The following is a 17,119-nucleotide window of genomic DNA, read 5'->3' on the forward strand; positions in this document are numbered from 1 at the left end:
CGCCAAACACCCTCGGAATACAAGAAGAAAAAGAAGATTCTCACGTGTTTAATGTGTATAAAGGCAGGGAAAGGACAGTCCTGAATCCAACAGCAATATTCTGTACATACAGTGCGGGTGAGAGGGAAGGAAGGGGCCATAGAACCCACACGCAAACATGTACAAAAATAACTTACACAGCCCCAGCTGTGACGGCTGTCTGCACGCCCAGGCTGGGGCACGCTATAAAAACCAGCACCAGGGGAGCTGGCCAGAGCGGCCAAGGTGCTGGTGGGGGTTGTGGGGCACCAGTCCCAGGGGCAGGCCTACGAGGAGGCCTTGAGGCGGTTGGTGGCCGAGCGCGAGCTCAGCAGCTTCTCCACCATGGTGCGGGCGTAGCGGAGCCGGCTGGCCAGCTCCTTGGAGCAGCCGAACTCCTCCAGGAGGCTCAGGCGGTAAGTGCGGAAGTCCCGCTTCTCGTTGATGTACGTCACGGCGGCCATCAGCGGGCACAGGATGAGCTTGGTGTGGTCCTAGGGGCAAGGAGGGACATGGTGACCAGTGAATTGGAGGTCCAGCTGTTTGTGGGGGGAACAGAAGGAAGACAGTCCAGCTGGTTGGGGCCCTCACCCCGCTCCCTTCCTGCTGCCAAGGACAGGGCCCACGTCTCCCCCGGACAGGCGCCAGCCCCACGCCCGCCCGGCTCACCTGGAAGAAGTTGATCTGCACACAGCCATTGCTGAGGTGCAGGATGATGGCGCTGCGGGTGCGAAACCAGGTGCGCAGGTAGGGCAGCCGGGCCAGCTCATCGCCTTCCCGGGGCGTGATATTGGCCCCTGCCTTCAGCAAGTGCTCGCTCATGTAGTTCCGGAAGTACTTAAGGAGGGTGATCTAGTTGGAGAGTCAGAAGTCCAGAGTTAGCCCACCCCGGCCCCTCCCCTCCCAGCAGCGCGGGCCACGCGGGTGGGCGGCCAGCACCCACCTTCTTGATCAGGGAGTTGGGGTGGGAGTTCACGGTGAGGTAGGACTCCGTGCCGTCGCGCTCGATGTACTGCAGGCTGTCACCGTCGTTGTAGAGGATGAGGCGAGTGGAGTCATTGAAGAGCACGCCCACGCTGTTGTCACACAGTTGATATCCTAGTGGAAGTGGGGAGACCTCAGAAAGCGGAGCAGGGAGCAGGGGGACATGGGGGCGCTGGCACTCGGGGGTCTGGGGTGGAGCTGGGAGAGTTGGGAGAGGACCTAGCAGCCAAAAGAGGCTGGGACAGGTCAAAGGGTCACAGGCCGTACCGGGGTCAGCCACCCATTCTGGAAGAAACCTACCAAGGCCGTACTTGTCCGAATAGTCCACCCACTTGCTGACCCAGAAGATGGGGATGCAGGCGGGATCCTCCGCCTCCTCTGGGATGGAAACAGACAGATGATTGGTCAGAACCAGGCTCTTACGCTCAGTGAGCAATGAGCAAAACCCAGCCTTCGTGGAGCCTGCATTCTAGCCACAGGGACAGAGACAAATCAAAATAAATATGAACAAAATGTTTAAGTTGCTTCTATCATGGTGAGAGTCAGTGGCTGGCAGATTCTCTAGTTTTCTAAGTTTGAGGATTCAAATATTGTGAGAAGACAATTCCAAATACATCAAAATGTTATACACAGTGACCACAATAACCCCTTCTCTAATACAGAAAACCAGTATGGGAACTTCAGTCTGAGGGGTAAGAGGTGCTGTAGGTAAAATAAAGCAGGCACGGGGGATGCCAGTGCTAGGAGCGGTGCCAGGAAATGCTCGAGGGGCCACCGGAGCAGACATGTGAGAAACACGCGTGAGCCACGCAGAGATCTGCAGGAAGAACGCTCGGAAGGGACAGTGTGCACAAAGCTCTGAGGCTAGGCCCGTCCTGGTCTGCTAATTCAGCCGTCTCGAAGGCCAACCAGGAATTCACTGTTCAGAAGAGACTGTGTGGACAGGTACCCAGGCCGCAGCGAGGTGCGGGGAGATGGGGGACAGAACCCATGAGTCAGAAGAGAGGGGCCAGACCACGGAGGGCCTTGGACGGCAGGCTAACTCATTGGGATTTTAACCCGCAGGAAATGGGGGAACTGAACATACTATGAGGACAGGGCCCGGGCAAGGCCACACTTGGCGAGCGGAGACTCCCTGGCCTTGCGGCTGCAGTGCCCACCTTGCCGGACCAGCCCCCGCTCCGAGGGCTTGGAGGCGTTGACGCTGTTCAGCTGCTGCAGCATGTCCCCGAGGTGGCAGTCCACCGCCTCGCTGGTGTCACGGACCACGGGCTCCTCCTTCTCCCGGGGCCGCTCCGGCGCAGGGTGCTCCGTGCCTAGGAGAGGAGACTGGTCATTGGCTGGCACAGGAGCGGCAGGCTGGGAGGGCGCGGCACCCGTGCCACAGCGGGTCCTCTCCCAGGGAAGACCCCTTTTAGCTGCTGTTGCGTTGGTAAACAGTCAGTGCCAGGCTCTTAGCGCTCAGGCTCTAACAGGCCCCGTACTCACTATACCCCCAGCACCAGGCAGACCTGTAGGAAGGTCCACAGCCTCACACGGTCAGAGACTCAGAATTACGAGCACCTTCAGCATCCAGGGGAAAGGGAGGGGAGACCAGGATGAATTAAGCGGCACTTAACAATAATGTAAGAGATTTCCCACCCTAAAATGTGCTTTATATACTTCTATGAGCAACAGTCTGAAAAGATCCACACGGAGACGGGACACTGGTCACTTCTCAAGGCAGAAGCATGATTTTGTCTTGAGCTTATCTGTGTAATCCTTTTCCCACTGCCATGTGCTCATCCCCCTCGTGAAATATGAAATCCTTCTCTACAACATTTACAGATCAGATTTTCCATTTTAAAAACGATGCTGTGGTAAAGACTTAAGTGTGAAATATTTCGGATTTGCCTTTAAAACTCTAGCAAAAAAAAAGGAGGAGCATGTGGAATATAGGAAAACGTAACTGATTGATTTTAGAGAAGAAAGAAGAGGGAGAGAAAGATAGAAACATTAGTGATGAGAGAATCATTGATAGGCTGCCTCCTGCAAGCCCCCCACTGGGGATCGAGCCCACAACCGGGGCATGTGCCCTTGACCAGAACCGAACCTGGGACCTTTCAGTTCACAGGCCGACAATCTATCCACTAAGCCAAACTGGCTAGAGCCAGTTCTCTCTACTTTGGGGTAAGTTTGAAAATTTAAGAAGTTTTTACAAAATGTTTTATGTCCAAAAATTAAAGCCAAAAGAAGAAAGCAATCCTTAAAATAACACAATTACATGGTAGCCCAAAGAATAAATATCCATGAGTCCAGACTGACATAACTGAATAAATACATGGGAGAGAAGCACCAGCTCCTCCTTACGGAAGAATTCCCATGAATGAATGTAGGAGCCAGGAGAAAAACATCACTGTCAGAACACCATGGTAACAGCTGCCATGGCAAGAGCCACCAGGAGTGCTGGCATTGGTGGGCGGAGTCTGAGGAGCAACAGTCTCCCAGCAGCCCCTGGCAAGGCACGTTTTAATGACCAAGAGAAAACAGTGATGCTGCAGAGGAGAAGCCCATCAGACACCAGCAAGACCAAGTGATCAAGACTGACATCACTGGCCTGGCCCGTGTAGCTCAGTGGTTGAGTGTCGATCCATGAACCAGGCGGCCACAGTTCGGTTCCTGGTCAGGGCATATGCCCAGGTTGCCAGCTTGGTCCCCAATAGGGAGCATGCAGGAGGAAGCCCATCAATGTTTCTATCTCTCTAAAAAATCAATAAAAACATAAAATAAAAAAAAGACTGACATCACTAATAAAAGAAATGTCAAAAAAATTAACCCAAAACAAAAATAGATAATCCTTAAAATAACAGTATTAGATTATAACCTAAGCAAATGAACTTGTATATTAAATTAATATATATTAAATTGATACTATATCCACACAGAAAAGTATTTCAAGTGATGTTTTTTCAAACTATATTATCTTTAGTGAAATATATTCCCAGAACAAATAGAACTGCAAGAAAATAAAACATTCATTTAACAAAAAGAACTAGTTTGGAGAATCCAAGATGGCTGCTCGGGTAGGCAACTAGCCGCAGCCGCACACAACAATTTTAATAAAATACAACTAAAATATAAAATGGACATTACCCAGAACTACAGGAAAGTCGACTGACTGGAAATCCTACAACAAGAAGCAAGGAGAAAACCAGAAGGAAGCACGGAGGAGCTGTAAAAGCCTAAGGTACGGAGACACGCGGCGCACTCGAAGAGGACGGAGCCGGAGAGGAGGGAGGCCGAGTGCCTGGCGGGCGTTCCCTAGCGGAAAGGAGATAAAACTCCGACTGTGCTGGGCCCCTGACTGCTCTGAACCCCAGTTCTGGGCCAGACCCCGGGGACTCAGGCTCACCCATAGGGAGCCGGGCTGTAAGTCGGAACCCCGGGGTAGCGGAGAAAGGAGGTCCCGGAGGCGCGCACACTGCCCCCAGAGAAGGGACGGTCGGCTGTGCCGCGGGATTGCCCTGACGGGAAGGAGACTGGGGCTCCAGACTGCTCTGAACGCCACCTCCAACTCCACTTCCAACTGAACTGAACCCCAATACCGGGCTCATTGTGGGAGAGCATAGACTGTTTGGCAGCAGGCGAAAATCGAGGGCACCTTTCTCTCAGAGGCGCCGGCAGCGAGCACTGAAGGACCCGCATAGGGCGGGGCTGACGGAAGCCAAAGCTGCAGGCTCCACCCTGAAACCCCGTCCCATCTGTAACTGCGAAATGCGACAACAAAATAGATCACAAACGAAAGAAATGGAGGACAAAAAGCGTCTGGATATAGAGTTCAAATCTACGCTTATAAGGTTTTTCAAGAATTTCCTAGAAAAGATGGATAAGGCCTATGAGGATGTGAAAAGAGATCAACAAGAAATGATCAGGGATCAACAAGAAATAAAGAATACATTGTCTGAAATAAAAAATATTCTACAGAGTCCTAAAAACAGAAGGGAAGATCGCAAGAATCAAGTCAAAGATTTGGAACATAAAGAGCCAGAAGACACTCCTCCACAGAAGCTAGAAGGCAAGAGAATCCAGAAAATTGAAGATAATGTAAGAAACCTCTGGGACAACTTCAAGCGAACCAACATCAGAATCATGGGGGTCCCAGAAGATGAGAGAGAGCAAGATATCGAAAACATACTGAAAGAAATAGTGACAGAAAACTTCCCCCACCTGGGGAAAGAATTTGACTTACAAGTCCAGGAAGCGCACAGAACTCCAAACAAAAGGAATCCAAAGAGGACCACACCGAGACACATCATTATTAAAATTCCAAGAGCAAAAGATAAAGAGAGAATACTAAAAGAAGCAAGAGCAAAGAAGGTAGTAACTTATAAAGGAGCACCTATACGATTGTCAGCTGACTTCTCAACAGAAACCATGCAGGCCAGAAGGGAATGGCAAGAAATATTCAAGGTGATGAATAGCAAGAACCTACAGCCAAAAATAAGCTACCCAGCAAAGCTATCACTCAGAATCGAAGGCCAGATAAAGAGCTTCACTAATAAAAAAAAGCTAAAGGAGTTCATCACCACCAAACTAGAATTATATGAATTGCTGAAGGGGGTTCTTTCAGAAGAGAAAGTAAACAAAGATAAAAATTATGAACAACAAATACGTAATTATCAACAAGTGAATCTAAAAACCAAGGAAATTAAAAAAATCTGATGAACAATATTAACTGTTGAATATAATAGAATCAGAGGTATGGAAGGGGAGTGAACTGACGATTCTTGGGGGAAAAGGGGAGAGGGGGGCGTGGGAAGAGACTGAACATAAACTGTGCACCTATGGATGAGTACAATGGGGAGAGGGGAAAGGGCAGAGGGTGGGGTGGGAACCTGGTGGAGGAGAGCAATGGTGGGGGGGGGAAGGAACATTTGTAATAATATGAAAAATAAAAACTTACTAAATAAAAAAAAATAAATAAATAAATAAAAAAAAAAAAAAAAAAAAAAAAAGAACTAGTTTGTATATGTTGAAAATGTATGTGTATTAAAGTAGGGAGACAAGATTTTCTGTTTAAGAGAAAAGAAATACAAATTTAAAATCAAAGAAGTAAAAACCCTAAAACATTTTATTAGAATCACTTGTAAATTACCAAAAGAAAAGTAGTAACTTCACAGTAGAAAGATTGCTATAAAACAAGATCGTATCAACATTAAATTTCCTGCCGAAACCGGTTTGGCTCAATGGATAGAACGTCGGCTTGGGGACCGAAAGGTCCCAGGTTCGATTCCGGTCAAGGGCATGTACCTTGGTTGCGGGCATATCCCCAGTAGGGGGTGTGCAAGAGGCAGCTGATTGATGACTCTCTCTCATCGATGTTTCTAGCTCTCTATCTCTCTCCCTTCCTCTCTGTACAAAATCAATAAAATATATTAAAAAAAAAAAAAAAAAAAAAAACACATTAAATTTCCTGAACCCGATAACTGTGCCATGTGCTGTGGTTTAGTAAAAGAATCTTTGTTTGGAGATAAATACATTGAAGTATTAAGTTGTAAAGATTAAGATATATAACTCAAAAACAGTTCAGAAGAGAGGGAAGAGAGGAAAAAAGGGTACTGATGAAGCAAATGTGAAAAAAATATGTGAATTGTGGATCTGGCTAAAGTGGATAAGGTTTTGTCTATTTTCACATCTTTTCCCAAGTTTGAAATATAACAAGTTAAATAAAATGCTGAAGAAATGTGAATCAGCCCTAGCCGGTTTGACTCGGTGGATAGTCTCTGCGGACCCGTCCGTACCTCGGCTACAGACTCCTCCCGGCCTGCGCCCCGGGCCGGGCACGTGAAGGAGGCAACCAATCGATGTGTTTCTCTCACATCAATATTCATCAATATTTCTGTCTTTCCCTCTCTCTGAGAAACCAATGGAAAAATATCCCCGGGTAAGGATTAACAAAAACAAAAAAAAATGTGAATTGGAAATATCACCATAAACTCAGCCGCACCCTCCCCACCTCCCCCCAACCCCCGCACACACACACACACACACACACACACACACACACAAAGTATTTCCAATTTTGTCCTCCGAGGAGACCTAGAAACAATAATACCCTAACCAGTGGTGTGTGGTGTGATAAGATGTCCATCCTTTTAAAGACACTCACTGAAGGTATAGGGGATAAAATGGTCCAGTGTCTGCTATTAAGTTTAAAACCTCAGAGGAACAGAGCAGGAGGTGAGGCACACGTGGCACACTCTTCGGGACACGAGCCCGGTGGGTGCTCGGAGCCCACTGCCCTCAGGTCTCTGCGGACATTTGAAGTTTCTCAAGGAACCACACAGGAGTGACGATTAGAATTTCTCAGGTGTGCCGTGCAGTCCCCTCGGCTCTTGGGGCCTGACAGGTGTGATTCAGCCGTGCTCGGTCTGTCTGTCTAACACAGCGGTTCTAAACCCTCCTAATGCCGAGGCCTTAGGCGACCCCTGTGAAAGGGTCCTGACCCACAGGTTGAGAACCGCTAGCAGGGTGGCCTAAGACCATCGGAAAACACAGATATTTACATTATGATTCATAACAGTAGCAAAGTTACAGTTATGAAGTAGCAACGAAAATGGTTTTATGGTTGGGGGCCACCACCACACGAGGAGCTGTATTAAAGGGCCGAGGCGTTAGGAAGGTTGAGAACCGCTGTTCTAACAGATCCAAGGCACCTTCCTGTGGAGGACGGGGCCCTGGGGAGCGCCCGTCCTGCTGCACCCTCTGGGCCAGCCACCCGCACCCTGGGAGCCCAGGCTCTTTGGGGGAGGGTCTGTGGTCTGCCCAGGCCTTGGTTTACCTTTATTGAGGACTGAGAGAGGCTTCCGGCTGCTGGGGTCCAAGCTGCTGGGAGCAATGGAAAACCTGGGTGGGATGGTGAGGCAGGTGATGGGCAGTCGGGCGGGGATGTAGCCAGAGGTAAAAAACTCGTCGTTGAGCAGCTCGTGGACGGTGGGGCGGGCAGTGGGGTCGGTCTGAAGCATCTTCTGAATGAGGGAGGCGGCCACGGGGTTGATGTGCTGGAGCAGAGACAGGGAGAGCCATAAGCCACGTGTGGAAGCCGCAGGTGCAGCACGCCCGGGACCTGCAGCCTGTCCCCAGGCAGCCCTGGTAGCACAGGCCCAGCCCGCGACTGCACACAGCGCGGTTCCCCCTCAGCTTGGCTGAGCTGCCAAGCGTGAGAACGGTGACTCTCCTTCCTCTTGAACTCAGATGGAGCTGAAGTTTGTCCCTGAGCTTGCTCTTGCATGATTCCAACTGCTCCCCACTAGACTGGAGAACACAGGCTGTGGGGTCACAGACACCTGGTGTAAGTCCCAGCTCTGCCCACAACACCAGTTCATCTATAAGATTGGCCACAGTACCAACCTGAGATGGTTCCGTGGGCTATAACCCAGCACAGGTCAAATGCATCGCAACAGCCCAGCATTAACTCCACACCCACTGTGCGCCAGGAACATCCGAAACACCCCATTATTCACCCCGTTACCTGCACAGAAACACGCCAGGGGTGGAGCCCTGTGACCACGCCCTTGCAGATGGGAAACGAGGCACAGAGAGGTATGTGCCTAAGAATGTGCACTCAGTGTTCGCACCAGCACCCACAGGGAGGCAGTCCAGCAGCTCGAGGACCCACCCCCTGAACTGTGCCATGCTAGGCCGTCTGACAGTTAGCTGACCCTCTAGGACTCTGTCTTCATGGGGACAGGGCTCCTGGCTGCACACAAGAACGCTAACCAGGAAAGCGGCCGTGTGCCAGGTGCGTTTCACACCACGCTGGACTCAGTGGTCCACGTCTGTGAGCACCTACTGTATGCAGGCACCGTGCGAGGTGCTGCCGAGGCAGCGGCTCCGGCTCAGACAGGCCACAGTTCAGAAGGTCCAGGCCGCTGGCCCATCTGCATTAAGTCCACTGTCAAAGCTTATGCAGCACTTCTCCTGCCTCCCATCTTTTTGGTGCTTGTTTTCCTCGGAAATCTACAAACTCCCCTACCCTGGAAAACATGCTTTTACGCATAGATGTGCAGTCCTGCATGCAGTTTCAGACATGGACCCTCGAAGGTTGTGAGGCTAGCTGAGGTGTGGAATTGACCTCTCTGTGTGTCCCCGGGTTCTAGCTGGCTCAGTAAATAGCTTTAGGGGCAAGGGGGTAACAAAGCATCATCAACAACTCCAAGTGTTTTTAGTCACCTTGGGAATACTGTAGTCATTCTTCTTAATGCGGAGGTAGGTCTCTTTTAGGCAAGATGTCTCAAAAGGTGGTTTGCCCACCAACAAGGTATACCTGTAAGCACAAGGAGGGATTTGGCTCAGGTTCTCAGCAAAACACAGGAGGGATGTCTCAGGCCCAGAGCGAAGGCCAGGCATGCTCTGGACACTCCCTCTGTCCCTGAGGACAGTTCCCAAGCCCACGGAGCCGCCCAGACAGGACACGGGCAGAGCCTCAGCAGATGGGAGGTGAGGAGAACAGGGTTCTTGTGGGCCAGAGATTTTCAGCAAGAGCCAGCAGTGTTCAGGGTCCCAGAGGCCGCCAGCCCATACAGAACTCGTCACGATGGGGCTCCCCGCTCCTGCAGAGGCAGCTCTGTCCTTAAACCTGGAGTTTTCATCTGAAATAGTTCCACTGGAAAGATATGAAGGCCATGGCCACTCACTGACTCCAGTCCCAGGCCATCAAAGCCACACCTGAAAAGGCGCCCTCCCACCTCTCAGCTGACGGCCTCGGCCTGGACAGGCCGCAGGCAGCGCTCTGCAGCTCCCGCCCCATGCTGCTTTCTAGAACAGTGGTTCTACAACTTTTGCGCACAAGATCAGCCAAGACTTGGCTAGAATCTGGATTCTGACTCAGGGGCTCCTTGTTTCTAAGCGATGGCGTTGCTGGTCTATGGACCACACTTTGAGTAGCAAGGGGCCCGGCTGCAGGAACCCGACAGCCTACACCCGTGTCAGGAAGAGATGGGGAAGCAGGCTGGAGCAGCCTTTTCATAGGCAGATCGGTTCACAGGTGGGATTTCCAGAAGGGCCCCTGCGGAGGCCAGGTGGGTCCCCCAACTTACATAATGCACCCAATGGACCACACGTCCACCTCGAAACTGTGCCCTTTCTTGCTCAGCACCTCAGGAGCTATGTAATTAGGAGTTCCGCACAGGGTCTTCTTCCTTTCCCCTTCATATTCGACCTTGGTTGCCAGTCCAAAGTCCCCTGGGACAGAGGGAGGAAGGGGCGGTACTCAGATGCCGGCCTCTGTCATCTGTCACACAGACGGCTGTCTTTTATGGTTCCTGTTGGGCCACCGAGAACCAGGCTCACCTGAGCCCTCAAGCTCTCCTCCTTGTACGCAGCCAGGCCTCCCGGGCAATCCCCCACCATGCCGGCCCCAGGAGGGGGCCTCTCAATGACCCCCCAACCCCGCTAAGCTTCTAAAGGGAACTGGCAGGGACAGAAACTAAGGGGTCAAGCAGGCATTCAGGACTGCTACTAGGCAAGCCTGTGAGGAGCAGGGAGGGACTGGGACTTGGCAAACAGGGGGAGTCTAAAGGGAACCGCTGCTTTTCTGCCCAGCAAAGAGCTCCGAGGGAATGCTGTCCTTGTACCGGGAGGTTTAAGAAGAGCTGCAGACCCAGCCGCTGTGGCTCTGGCGGTTGGGCATCATTCTGTACACCAAAAGGTTGCTGGTTTGATTCCCGGCCAGGGCACATGCCCCAGTTGCCAGCTCAGTCCCGGTAGGTGTGCAGGAAGCAGCCAATCGATGTCTCACTCTCACTTCGATGTTCATGCTTCCCTTTCTCTCCCCCTCTCCCTTTCTCTCTAAATACTAATTTAAAATCTTTATAAATAAATAAATGAATAAAGCACCAATCAAAACTTTAATGTTCAGCCTCCCAGTTTTAAGAATGGAAAAATCATTTAAACTCCTTAAAAACATATTGTCAGAAACAACAAGTGTTAGAGAGAAATGGAGAAAAGGGAACCCTCATTCACTGCTGGGGGGAACATAGGTTGGTAGAGCCACTATGGAAAACAGTTCGGAGGTTCCTCAAACAGTGAATAGAGCTTTCATATGGCCCAGAAATCCTCTTCTGGAATCTACCCCCAAATTTTGAAAGCACTTATGAAAAAAAATATTTTTATTGATTTCAGAGAGGAAGGGAGGGGGGAGAGAGAGATAAACATCAACGATAAGAGAGAATCATCGATCCACTGTCTCCTGCATGACCATTACCGGGATGGAGCCCTCAACTAGGGCATGTGTCCTGACCAGGAATCAAACCGTGACCTCCTGGTTCATAGGTCAACACAAACCACTGAGCAACACAGGCGGAGTGAAAACACTTCTTTTTAAAGACATATGTACCCTTATGTTCATTGCAGCATTATTCACAGTAGCCAAGTCATGGAAACAACTTAAATGTCCTTCAATGGATAAATGAGGGGGGAAATGTGGTACATATATACAATGGAATACTACTCGGGCATAAAAAAAGAGGAAATACTGTCATTTGAGACAATATGAATGAATCTTGAAGAGTATTTTGTTAAGTAAAATATGTCGGACAGAAAAGGACAAGAACCATGATTTCACTCACGTGGGATACAAAACAGAAAGCAACAAACAAAACAAAACAAACTCGTGGACACAGTCAACAGTACCCGAGGGGAACAGGAATGGGGGGAGGATCAAGAGTAAAGAGTGTCAAACATATGAAGGAGCCTAGACTCTGGGTGGTGAGTACACACTGCATACACAGAGTATGTCCCCTGAAACTTACAGGGGTCAGCAGCCCGGACTTCCTCCCCGCTCCTCCTCCCGCCGGCCTCCTTCCTATTGCCCTCTCCCAGGCTCCTCTTCATTCCCTCCCGCTGTTGTCGGGGACCCCTGCAGGCCCAGCACCTCACCTATTTTCACCTCTAGGTCCTCATTCAGGAAGAGGTTGCCTAGCTTGAGGTCCCGGTGAATGACCCGGTTTCGGTGCAGGTACTGGCAGCCAAGGACCACCTGCCGCAGGTAGTAGCGAGCCTCGGGCTCCGTCAGTGCTTTCCTCCGTTTGTGCAGTTCCAGGAGAGACTGGGGCGGGGAGAGGAAAGGAGGAGGAGGAACGGGGAGGGGGGTCGGTAAGGAGGTCCTCGGTGGAGGCGGTAACATTAGGTAAAGGCAGCCCAGGCCACCCCCACCCCCAGCCCCGTCATTTCTCTTCCAGAACGGCGAGGATCTGGGCTCTCCCATAAACCTGGCCTCACCGTTCACAGCACCCCCTCTCCTACCAGCTCCTGCCCAGGCGCCTGGCCTGGGACCCCTCTGCCAGCCCCGCTCCCTAACCTCGGAGTCCCCAGTAACCCCTTCCCGCGCTTTTCGCAGCAGCAGACCCCTTTCCCGAACCTCCCAAGTCTAGCCCCCACCGCCCTCTCCCAGACACAGGCCCCGTCCGGAAGCTCCGGGCCCACGGCACCACTGCCCCGGACTCCACCCTTAGCAACTCCGGAAGCCCTGGCGTCCATGGGCAGGGCGCCCCCCCCGCCCAACACCCCGCGCCCAGCAGCCACCGTCCCCGCAGCAACGAGCCTCGGGCTCCATGAACCGGAACCCCCACTCCAGCAGCTCCGAGGTCCGCCCGGCTTCTCCCCGCCGCCCGAGGCCCCCGCACCCCCTCCCGGCGCCTCCCCGCAGCTCCGGCCCGGCCCTCCCCCCGGCCCGGCAGCTCGGCCCCCACAGACACTCACTCTCCGGCGGCAGAGCTCCAGCACCACGAACACGAAGTCGTTGTCCTCGAAAAAGCCGTGGAAGCCTACGACATGCTGGTGGGCGAGGCTGCGGTGAATGGATATCTCCATGGACATCTTCTCCTTCTGGTGCGGCTTCAGCAGCAGCGACTTGGGCACGATCTTGCCCGCGAACACCTCCTTCGTGTCCGCGTCCGAGATCTCGAAGCACTTGGCGAAGCCGCCCTTCCCCAGAAAGCGGCCCCGCACGTAGCGCCGCCGGCTGCGCGGGTCCACCAGCACCTCCGGGATCTCCTTGCCCGGCGGCGCCGCCGGGGCCCCCGGGGCCGCAGCGCCCGGGCCCCCGGCTCTCCCCGGCTCGGCCGCCGCCCGCGCCAGCTTGCCTGCCGCCGCCGCCGCACTCATGCTCCCGGACTCCCCGAGCCGATCGATCCGCAGGGTCCGGCCGAGGCTGACACCGCTCGGCTCCTCCTCGAATTCAAACGCGGCGCCGGGAACGTTACAAGGGCCTCCGCGCCGCTGATTGGCCGCGGGGATTTAAAATCCAAACCCGCCCGCCGCGCGGCACTCTGGGTGCGCTCGGCCCGCAGCCGCCTCTAAACAACGCGGCCCGGCGGCGGCGGGGGAGGGGCTTTGATTGACAGGGAGTGGGGACTGTAGACACGTGGGGTGCCTGGGCCGTAACCCAGCAGGAGTTCTGGGTTTCTCCCTCTCTCGGAAACCTGGAAGCCCAGAAGCCGGGGAAGTACCTCCTCCGGGAAGCTTTCCTTAAACCTTCCTCCACCCCCACCCCATCTTCTAGAATATAAACTCCGAATAGAGACCCGAGAGAGAGAGCGTGGGAGAGCCTTAGAACCCGCCTCCATGCCATCAGTTCTCTTCCGAGCCAACCCCAATAAACTAAAATCCAAGTGAGAACAGGATGCGTGCCATAAATTTGCATATTTATGTCAAGGTCCCTACTCCTCTCCTTCCGGTAACAGCTGCTTCTGTGACCCTGCCTTACAGAGCATCGCTGCTCAACGTATGGCCCAGGGACCACCACCATTGCCACCACCTGGGAGCTTGTTAGAAAGGCAACTCTTCAGGCCCCGCCGCAGGCCTGAGGAGAGCCTGCCCAGGTGATGCCTACACCTACTTAAATTTGAGAAGCTCCCTGCCAAAGCCTCCACTGCACAAGCAGGTGTGGTTTGCGCACTGCTGTACTTCCCACTGCCTCAAAGAGTAGACCCTCAGCGTTTGGTCAGAGGGAGGGATGGCTGCCCGGCACAGTGCCTGGCAAACTGACGGGCCAATGCTAAATCTGGCCTGCAGGGGTGTTTTGTTTGGCCCCACTTTGTATTTATTTTTTTAGCCCCCATTTTAACATTTGGATTTATTTAAAAATCAAGAGCTTTCACAAAATTCAGATCTATGGCTTTTCCTGTAAAACAAAAACAAAACTAGCAGCTCTGGCAACTCTGTCTGCACATGTTCCCATTTTGCCAAAGTTTCCAGCTCCCCACCTGCCACCTTTGACCGTTTGCCTACCTGGCTACTGTAGATACCTGAATGGCAACCCTGGAGTGGCAAAACAGCCAAGTTAGAAGCCCTTCCCGTGTGTCTCTGATAGAGCCCAGCTAGAGCCAACCGCATCGTAAGTACTTTACTGCCACCCCGTAAACTGCAAGGCAGCCAAGATGTCCCTCCTCCCCCAAGTCCCAAGCTCCCGGTGCAATGCCTGATAAAAAGGATGGCAAATGTTTGCTGAATAAAAGGGAGCGATGTTGTTTTTAATTAAGTCATTATTTTTTTAAAAATCTCTGAGGTGTAGCCGAAACCGGTTTGGCTCAGTGGATAGAGCGTTGGCCTGCAGACTGAAAGGTCCTGGGTTCAATTCCGGTCAAGGGCACATACATTGGTTGCAGGCACATCCTTGGTAGAGGTTGTGCAGGAGGCAGCTGATTGATGATTCTCTCTCATCGATGTTTCTGACTCTCTATCCCTCTCTTCCTCTCTGTGAAAAATTAATAACATATATTTTTTAAAAATCTCTGTAGTGTATAGTCTTCTATTTTTTTTTTTTATTGAAGTTGATTCTACATACAGAAAAAGTATACATAATTGTATGGCTCAGTGAATTTTCAAGCTAAACATCCCATATAAACAGCACCTGAGGAAGAGAACACTACAGATAGATACCTCAGGTGTCCCCCTTGTGTCTTGTGTAGGGAGTCCCCAAGACCACTCCCCAGTTCGATGATTCACTAGGAGACTCATATACTCAAAATCGAGCCCTACTTATGGCCTTATGCGATGTATTACAGAGAGGCTGTGAAGCAGAATCAGCCAGGGCAAGCTTCCCCGAGTTCTCTCCCAGGGAAGACACTGGACACACTTAATTCCTCCAGCAATGAGTGCTGATTAGGGACTCAGTGCCAGGGCTTTCACTGGGGCTGGCTGCACCCTCCGCCTAGCACACTCCAAATTCCAGATTCCCAGAGGGAAAGCAGATATCCAGCAAAAGCACTTGGTTGGCACAGTTTGGGCACAAGAAGCCACTCATCATTTAGCGAATGAGGAGAAGCCTCCTCAAGTCCAAGTTCCCAGTCGCCAGCCAAGGGCCAACCTTGCAAACAGGCCTTTGCAAGGAGAGCAGTCTCAGGCTGCTTTATTAACTCATTTCTACACAGTTGACCCTTAGCCCTGAGCCCAGGCTTCTTTGCAGCAAAGTTCTTATCTGTAGGACCCCACACAGGGGAGACCCGACCTCCACTATACCTATTAGGGGTCCTGGATTTAGTCCTTCAAATAAAGTAACTCCCAGTAACCGTGAAAGTCTGTCTTAGAAAGCCAGATGGCCTCCCCTTAGTTCCTGTCTGGCACGTTTTTACCTGGCCCAAGGCATCAACTCAGGTACAGCACAGCTGTGGCCTGTAAGTTTCAGCTGCCCCGAAGCCCCCAGGGCAGAGCTTACTATGTTAGGCTACACCAAGGACAGACATTGGTCAGGCAGTAGAAGTTAACAGCACCCCAGTGTAGGTAGCTCCTACTATGGGAACTCCCTCCCTAGAGTTCCCAGGTCAGTATGAAAAATTCACCCAGCCCAGCGGTGTGGCTCGGTGTTTGAGAATCGACCCATAAGCCCAGAGGTCACATCCTTGATCCCCAGTAGGGGAAGTGCATGAGGCAGCTGATTGGTATTTTCTCTCTTCGTTGTTTCTATCTCTCTTGCTCTCCCTTCTTCTCTCTTTAAATCTATTAAAAAGATATAAAAAATAAAAATTTTTGTTCAGTCCTTGGTTTTCCAGGCATTGCCTGAAGGCTGCCTGGAGGGAGGCGGTTCCCATGTTTCGTGTCCATGGTGCCAGTTTACGCACCTCAGGAGCGTGGACGGCACTTGAAGGTGTTCTGATGGAAAGTTGCAGGAGCCTCCTCTGTCGTCATAGCCAGTGCTGCCGGGGTAACCACAGACTCAGCAGTCTGAGCTCAGAGTCCGCCCAGTGCATGGGGGGAAGCACTGGAAAGCTTCCAGAAGAGTTCTCATAAACAAAGATCAGAATGCTCCCCATCCCCAAGGCTCCCAGGTTTCTGCTTTTTCTGGTTACAAAGTCAGCATGCCACCCCACTCAGCAACCCTAACTGCACACATATCCTTTTCTTTAAAAAATATTTTTTTTATTGATTTCAGAGAGGAAGGGAGAGGGAGAGAGAAATATCAATGATGCTAGAGAATACTAATAGGTTGCCTCCTACATGTCCCACACAGGGGATCGAACCAGTAGCCTGGGCAGGCGCCCTGATGTGGAATCAAACACTGACCTACAGATTCAGAGGTTGATGCTCAACTTTGAGCCATGCTGGCCAGGTTCTTTTCTTTTTTTGATTTTACAATGCACCATAGACATTCCCTGCAACAGATGAGACTCTGCTACTGAAACATAGAGGGCTGTAGTTGGATAGCAAGAAAAACACCTAGAGCAAAGTATCCGCATAAGGTTAAAGCCCTGAGCTTAGCGAACAGGAGACTACACAGAGGAATGTGTTCAAGGCTCCTTTGTGGGGCCCTTCAGCCTCCCGAGTTCCCTTGGAATGTAAACATTTTTGCATCCACACAATGCGTGTCTCCGCCCCTATTTTTGTCTGGTTTTCTTCATCTCATCCTCTACCCAAGGCAAATCCTCAAATTCTCTTAGCTCCTCAGGGCTCAAATGTATATCCATGTGTGGCCTCTTTGTATTCCTTGAGGTACTGAGCCAGCCGTTTGTTCTTTTCCTTTTGGCTTTTCTGGATACATCATTCCCAGTTGGGTGCTTTCCTGCAGCCCTTGGTTCAATGGCTGGTTTTTCTTTTGGTTTTTCCCTGACAGGCTCTGGCTCTCCCTGGCTCTACCTGACTG

At 51.6% G+C, this 17,119-nt stretch overlaps 1 protein-coding gene across 1 annotated transcript; it reads right to left on the reverse strand.

The window, feature by feature from the left end:
• Positions 1-20: 20 nt before the first annotated feature.
• On the reverse strand, positions 21-13,284 carry PLK1 (polo like kinase 1). The gene is made up of 10 exons (XM_084882736.1): positions 12,742-13,284; positions 11,920-12,088; positions 10,080-10,224; positions 9,214-9,307; positions 7,823-8,042; positions 2,163-2,318; positions 1,303-1,380; positions 962-1,116; positions 688-870; positions 21-512 (listed from the first exon to the last, which is right to left on the reverse strand). Exons 1-10 carry the CDS (start codon positions 13,144-13,146, stop codon positions 306-308), a joined length of 1,812 nt encoding a protein of 603 aa, XP_084738862.1. The 5' UTR covers positions 13,147-13,284; the 3' UTR covers positions 21-305.
• Positions 13,285-17,119: the final 3,835 nt, after the last annotated feature.

The sequence above is a fragment of the Pipistrellus hanaki genome (genome assembly GCF_964339955.1).
Source record: "Pipistrellus hanaki genome assembly, chromosome: 4".
NCBI classification, from domain to species: Eukaryota; Metazoa; Chordata; class Mammalia; order Chiroptera; family Vespertilionidae; genus Pipistrellus; species Pipistrellus hanaki.